General features: G+C 39.1%; 1 protein-coding gene across 1 annotated transcript in view; it reads right to left on the reverse strand.

The window, feature by feature from the left end:
• Positions 1-514: 514 nt before the first annotated feature.
• E2F3 (E2F transcription factor 3) overlaps positions 515-7,692 on the reverse strand; it is a 40,265-nt gene continuing 33,087 nt past the window's right edge. The window contains exons 5-8 of the mRNA XM_009273967.1: positions 7,360-7,518; positions 4,540-4,654; positions 1,551-1,686; positions 515-780 (exon numbers count right to left, since the gene is read on the reverse strand). Of these exons, the coding sequence (XP_009272242.1) occupies positions 515-780; positions 1,551-1,686; positions 4,540-4,654; positions 7,360-7,518 (676 nt within the window). The remainder of the gene's footprint in view (positions 781-1,550; positions 1,687-4,539; positions 4,655-7,359; positions 7,519-7,692) is intronic.

A 7,692-nucleotide genomic window follows, 5' to 3' on the forward strand; every position in this document is an offset into this window, starting at 1 on the left:
AGCTCAAAATGAGCATTATGACAGCAATTTAAACATTCCCACAAGTAGCTGAAGAATCCCATTTCACGCTTTTGCATTACTTCATATTTATGTTCACTGCAGGTACAATCCATGTTGTGACACTCAAGAGACATGCATTCTCTGCAGAAGGCACGACCTGAAATACTATTATAAAATTGTTATTTAGGACTAACCCAGTTCATTGAGCCCTTCTCCGTAAGCCCACTTGTCACGGTAAGCAGAGACTGGGGGAGTGCGAAGACAAAACATTTATGGTCACCTGCTTGCACTTGCTGACTCACAAGGCGCTGGAGCTCAGGGTCAAGGAGAAGGCCTTGCTGTAAAAGCCTTCACTTGTTTACAGTATTTTAGGGAGTATTCAATTAAAATATCAGCACTGTTCGAGAGCCTAGTTTATTTAATAATGCTATTTTATAGTAAGTAGGGGACAACTCTGGCAGGTTTTTTGATTCCATTAAAAACATGATTTAGATACGGACAGCATTTAAGAGAATCAGCTGTATATAAATTCATCCACCAATGAAGGAAGCTTCTCTAAATCGTAAGCATCAAAGAGGTCACTGATGCCTTCTTCATCCCCAAGGCTCAGCAAATAATCTTCCTGAAGCAGAGGAGGCAGCAAATTCACAAATGGTCCTTCAAAGTTTGAGGGAATTTGGTCCTCGGTCTGCTGGAGAAGGTTGGCTGGAGAAGCCAATGGAGAGATTGTTGCCATATTTACTGAGCAGTCACCTTGTCCTGAGTTAGTAGAAGCCACTTCTGTAGGAGGAGGGAGAGAAAAAAATAAAAGATGACACATTTAATCTCATTAGAAATATTAGACACAGATCAAACAAAGTAACCACTGCATAAAGGGCCTTTCATAAAGCATCATTTCAACAAAAAATGGCCTCCATGTAATTTCTAGCTTGTTTTTGGTATGTTACAAAGGGCTGCTCAAAAATACACGTTGCTATCGCCACTGGCTTTTCTACTAAAAAATTATTTTACAAGGTTTAAACAACTACGGGGGGGGGGGGGGGCGGGACGGGACGCGGAAATCAAGTGTAGTGAGAGATGCCCATTTTTCGGTGGAATTCATAGTCAAAGTGAAAACCACCTAGGCAACAGATGTCATCAGTGACACTGCGTAGCTGCATATACCCATACACAGAGATTTTTGCCTCTTGTGTTGAAGCGAATCTACAGAGATTTCTGCCTCTTGTGTTGAAGCGAATCTTTGCTGCTACTGTCCTATTTGAAAACCCAAAAGGAACAAAATTGTTTCTTTCTTCAATATTGCATAAACTTAGGTTACATAGTTCCATATGATATGCAAATATCAAACTCATTTTAAACAACTGATGCAGAAGAAAACATATTTTCCCCTATATAAACCAGAAAGGCACAGTGGAAAATGGATACCTTAGCTTTTCACTTCTTAGAAAAAGAAAGCCAAAAAATAAGAGCTGGATATCTGAAGTTCAGAATGAAATCTTGCATGAGAGCACGAAGAAATGACCATTAGTATTACAAAGAAATATTTTTACCTTTGGAAATGGTTTTGGAAATATTTCCGTTGTGGTCCTGACTATAGGTTTTCATTGGACTGAGGGCATCGTTTTCCTCTGGGCACAGATAAACTTCAATAGGTCCTTGAGTACTAGATAAATGTATCAATGCACTCTGCTAACAAAACAAACGTCAGTAAGGTGTTATACCAATGAACGCAACAGAATATTGACGATACGGAGTAAATTCTTATTGGGGTGTGAGTGTTTGAATACAGTTTTTCCTAATCAAAAGAACCTGAAATCCCCCATGCATTTTTCTGAAGATGTGAAAGGCTTGGCTGATGTATCTCATAGACCTGAAAAGAACATAAAAGCTTTTCCCACTGTCTGCAGTGCAGGCATCTCAGAAGCCCACGATTTTATGTGTTGTATCATAACCAGAGAGGTATAAAGGATTGAACTCCTAACATTTTCTTACAACCATAACAACCTGGAGCATTCTGATTTAATGGAACTATGGGATGCAAGTCACAGGTTTTGTTATTATTCATAACAATGTTATTGGATGTATTTGTGTAAATGTTTCTGCTTTAAAAGAATGCCAAAACATCCTTCTCACCCACCCAAAAACCTTCAGCACTAATTCACACTGAACTCAAATAGCTGCATGGAAGTTCCCCTGTTTATCAGGGATGTTTTTCCAAATAACCAGAAAAGAAAAAAAGAGATTACATTTTCTTCACCCAAACTTATATAAGACATATATAAGTCCTTCTGCCCCCTCAAGACAGCAACTCTGATTTTGATAGTATTTCTGAATAACAGGAACTCCTAATTCATCTCAAGAAATTATCTTTTCTTAATTTTCACACACTGATGCAATACAAGATGACATATATAGACAGAAAATCTGCAAAGTTGCTCTTAGTGTTATGACAGAAAATCATAAATGACTCCAGTTAAAAATAAACCTGCTCCAGCTGTATTGCATTAATAGCTTTAAAAAGCATGAATACAGGCATTATATACCTCTTTGCAGACTTCTTTCAAATACATTTTGTTGTGTCCTTTGACAAAACGTTCCTCATATTATTTGTGTTCTGACAGTTACGTAGCACAATAGACAGCATTTACAAATACAGAGAACAACAACCGGACAGGGATACCCCAGGGCGCAGAAAACAGTTAAGAGTACTTAGGGCAATGCTATAGATAATTAGAAAAGAGGAGATGGGAAGAGCAGGAGTTGGGGAAGGTACTGTTGAGTGACTGAGGTATGCAAAGAAAGACACTGAAATGTAACTGCAAATGAGAGAAAGAAATAGGACTTCTACTGCCTGAAGCTGAAAATTAAATGAGTAAGTTGGGTAGAGGGGATAAGGGAGGTCTAGGCGCTAGTTATAACGATTGCGTGCATCTCTCTCTACCTGCCTGATTTCACTGAATTAAAAATCAAAGCGTAATGCCTAGGGGAAAGAAACAGGAAAGCAAGCAACAATAACAGTATATATTTATGGATACTGACAAAAGATATCCCTTCCTCACTGCAGCAAAATGATTTATTCTTCCAAAACCTGCACCTAGGTTCAAAGGGGAAATTAAGGACCAAGGCAGGGAAAAAAAAAGGATGGAAACTGTAATGGGCCTAAGCAAGTGGAGGATAATCTTCGGAAAAGAAGTGACAGGGAATCTGGAGTCTGTTCCTGCCTGCCCCGCAGCAGGTGGCCCTGGGCTCAGTGGAACCAGCCCAACAATAGGGATGAAGGAATAACGTAGAGGTATGAACACAGCACGGAGGTTTCTGGGGTTTAGCCCTATGTCTAAATGCTCCTTGAGAGAAGAAATTAGGTACATTTCTGAATCTCTAAAGCGATTGCTCGTGCAAATTATTTACGTTTGTCCAACGTACTTGGGTCCGTCATAACAACTGGGAATTGAAAAGCAGCTCATTTTTGCCACCAAGAGATAAAATCCTAGGAACAGCTGAACCACGTGGTTCATAAACCGTGAGAGGAATGAAGAAAAGTAAAGCTACTCCCTGAGGATATCTTCAAAGGAAAGCCACCCGAAGCATTTTTCTCTGCAACTGTGACATCAGGTAAGGGAAGGGAGAAGCAGCTATGTTACCCTAGACATCTACCTGAGATAAGGAAAAGAAACAAAATGAGGACGAAAGAATGAGAGCCAGGTATCTCACATACAAAAACTGGCACTCAGAGATAGAGAGAGACTGTGGCTTGAGCAGCAAGGGGCAACAGAAGAGGGACACAGATGAACACAGACAGCTTCAGAAACAGAAGTACCTATAACAAAATAGGAAAGGAAATCCCCATCCCCTACAGACTTCACGATGGCAAACAAAAAGTGCACTAGCAAAATGGACAACGTTTTACAGAGATGTGTAAAATCACTGTCAATGAAGCAAAGATGATGATGGAAGAAGGAAGGGCAAGAATGGATTCTAGGAATAAAACACAAGTTTCTACAGTAACTCAGTAACTGTAATACTTCAGAAAAGAAAATCCTACATGAAAACATACTTCTCAATAAATTAGGATACCAGTAATATGAGTCCTCAAGATGCTTAAGGCATTGAGTTATCCATGAACTTTATAACTAAAACTACATAAAGCTTAAAAAAAAAAAAAAAAAAAAAAGGGAGCTGAATCTCTTAAGAGAAAGATTTTACATGGTTACAGAATTTCAACTGTCAAGGAAGAGCTCTTCTTTACATGAAGTATGGCAGAAGAGAACAATCTGTAAATAGTGTGGATTACTTTGAAGGAAAGCTGGACTTTAGAGAAAAGGAAGAAATAAGGATTGCTTTGTGTAAAATGATTTTTAAAGATTCCCCTTCCTTTTTTAAAAAAACACCTCCAAAGTTTGTAAGACAGATGAATATAGGATTGCATGCCACTATAATCCAACTTGGGCATCAGTTACCACAGTTAAGACTCACAACACACTTGCTCCATCTATAGAGAAATGATGTATAACCTGGCAGGAAAAGCCAGGTTCTCCTTACCTCCACTGGGTCAGGCACTTCGAGTCTTGTTTCCGGAGGAGCTTTCACAACTATAACAGTTTGGTCTTTAAGGCCACTAATTTTTCGAATATCTTGATACGTCACATAAGCTAATGTAATCACTGTTAAGGAATTTTCCAACGCAGGTTATAATATATTCAGACTATTAGAAGATGCAGAATTCTTTCAATTATTTTTCCATTTTCCATGGCTACGTTGCTCTTAGCCTAAAGTTTCCTATTCTCTACACTGGTTGTGATTGCAGTGAAACTGTGTGAGAATTTCCCTTTGATCTAACAGCTGAGGTCACCACCGAGTGACAAAAGGCATTCTTCGTGCTGAGTCCTTCTCCTTTACACGCGTAAAGCTACATAAGCTAAAGCTCAACAACCCGCAATTACTCACAGACTGCGCAAAGCAAAATTTTTTTTTTTTTTTTTTTTTACACCCTTGCTATGAAAATGCAGAGAATTGGAAATCACAGAAAAAATGTAAAGGAATTTACAGACGCATGTTATAGACGTGCATACACAATATATTTTTTAAGTCATCAATAAAATAATTACAATTTTCATTTGAGTTTTTTAAACATTTATATATTCATATATTTATTTATTCATTTATATTATATGAAATTACTTCAAAAAACTGCTTAAACAACTACTTTAAACAACTTGACAGTGCAGAAAGCTGATTTCTACATAAGCACGGAATGAACATAAATATTTTGCTGTTCAACATGAATTTGTCAAATCATCATGAGTGTTTTGGTGGGTTACTGCACAGTGGGGCCTCACTTACTGACCTGTGTAACCGAGGTGTCACAGAGCTTTTGGTCGCGAACTGTGAAACAGCCGCGATTACATGCAAGTGCTTCCAGCTCTTTAGTTTTGTCATCCGTGAGGTATCTAGCATAATACTTATGCCATAGAAGTAAAAAGCCTAATTTATTATTATGCTTTTGGGGGATGTAAAAGTGAACAATTTTGGTAAATGTCTACTGCTACCGTACAGCAAGACAAACTGCCCAAGCTCAAAAAACCAATACGTCTCACATCTGACTTGGACCAAATGCAAAGTAACAGGTCGGGGGCAAAACGACAGGTCAGCTTTCAGGCAGATGGCTTTTATCAAGGCTTCTACCACGCCTTGAGTAAGGTTTAGCAAGGTTTGCAAAGGCAGAGTACAAATTACAGCAACAGTGACTGTCGCTATATGAACAAAGGAAAGGGTTGCAAGGCTTTCAAATAAAACAACAATCTTCATTGCTGTAGCTAAAAGCTCCCCACGCTAATGCTGGGCAGATCCCAAAACATTCAAGGTAGCGATCAGTTACTGTCTGATTCTATTTATAAGGTTGACAAGGAAGCACACAGCCGGGGCACAAACAATATTTTGGCACTACCTAAACATGAGGGAAAAGAAAAACATTTTCAAAAGCAGAAGCTTCGCCTTCAGAGATTAAGCAAAGGAAGAGGCTTCTCAGCTCCCTGAGTGTTCAGTAGGTCACCTCAGGTCAGGCTTCAGTGAGGTGAGCAAAAGACTATACTGGGATGCACGCAGATTCCTCCCCAGGTTTCACACTTCCACATTCCTTCCTCAATAATCACTAGTGTTATCAGTAAACTTAGAGTGACAGAAGGGTTTGGGGAATACGCTCTCCTAAATACAAAAGCACGAGGCCAAGACGCTGCTAGTGCTGATCCCTCCTCGCCCATCGACTGCAGGGCAGGGATCTCTACCACAGCAAACAGCACTAGAAAAATACAGAATTGTAATGCTCAATTTTGCTTTGCTTAAATCTCTTCGTGGATCAAGGCAGCGCTGACCCTGCTCCCTATGCCACTCGGTGGTCTTGCTTTCATACTCATTTTGCTTGCTTTCATAGGCATTTTGATACAAGCACAATCAAAAGACAATATTTACATAGTTCACATGACTTGTTACTGACACACTCCTGTAGTAATTTCTTATCCTTCAAAACGGAGAATAAGTCCACCTTATTACATGTTCTTTAAGAACTACTGACTATGAAAGTAATAAAAGTTTTTACATCAGCATTTAATAAAATGCTCTCTTCTGTTGCTAATAGGTGGGAAATCTAGTGAAAATGAGAACTGGTTACTTGCAAGGGGTATTAGCAGCCAAAATACCAGAAGTCATATGAACCTTATGCATTCGAGCATTGCTATTACATTAAATAATTAAGTCTAAAATAGACATTTTGAGAGCTCATAAAACCTTTATCTATTATATTCTAACTTAGATTCTCTAGCCAGAAGCAGCTAAAAATTTGTTGCAAGTTTCAGCCTAAACTGACTCCCAACTTTATTTTCCTCTCTGTGTCTGTAATCTATATACACATCAGTTTAATGAAAAAAAAAAAAAAAAAAAAATTAAGCAATGACTAGACACACACAAGTATTTGTTACCTTAGCAAAGGCTTTGTCTGCATACCTTTATAATTTCTGCACACATAAAAATGGGGTTTGCTCTGGGCTCAAGAGTCAAAAAAGCACAGTGTTTTGGATGTTGTCACTCATTAATCAGCTAAATTCTTGGTTCTGCTCTATGTGAACATGGATATTAATGGGCTCCTTCATACACCCACCTTTTTCTTTTTTTTTTTTTTTTGACATTCCAGAAGCATTACAGGTGCAAGTGGCTTAAGTAACTTTTATATAGAACTACATTAAAACCCGTTACCCAACTTCTGGAAATTTCTGATGCTTCTTAAGACATTACTTAGAGGAATTCTCTTAGTATTACAGAGCACAGCAAGGAGACTGACCACCTTTGAGGTTTTGAGAAAAAGGATATCTCTGATTCTCCGAGTCCTCTGTTAGCAGCTTGAGGTCCAGGGTGCAGCTTTGGATTAGCTCATCCAGTTTCTTCTCTTCCTGAGTCAGTTCGGTCACCTCCTTCGTGAGGCCTTGACGCTGTGCCAGCATGCCACCATCCTCTGACAGACTGCAACCCCTGCGGATACAGGGGAGGAAGACACCTTTTCAGCATTTGTAAAACTTGACCCTGTGCTATGGGAAAGGGAAGAGGCAGGCTTTTACAGTGCAGATCAAGTCACAGAATCATAGAATAGTTTGGGTTGGAAGGGACCGCTAAAGGTCATCTAGTCCAACCCCCCTGCCGTTGGCA

The sequence above is a fragment of the Aptenodytes forsteri genome, unplaced genomic scaffold (genome assembly GCF_000699145.1).
Source record: "Aptenodytes forsteri isolate BGI_AS27 unplaced genomic scaffold, ASM69914v1 Scaffold831, whole genome shotgun sequence".
Classification (NCBI taxonomy): domain Eukaryota; kingdom Metazoa; phylum Chordata; class Aves; order Sphenisciformes; family Spheniscidae; genus Aptenodytes; species Aptenodytes forsteri.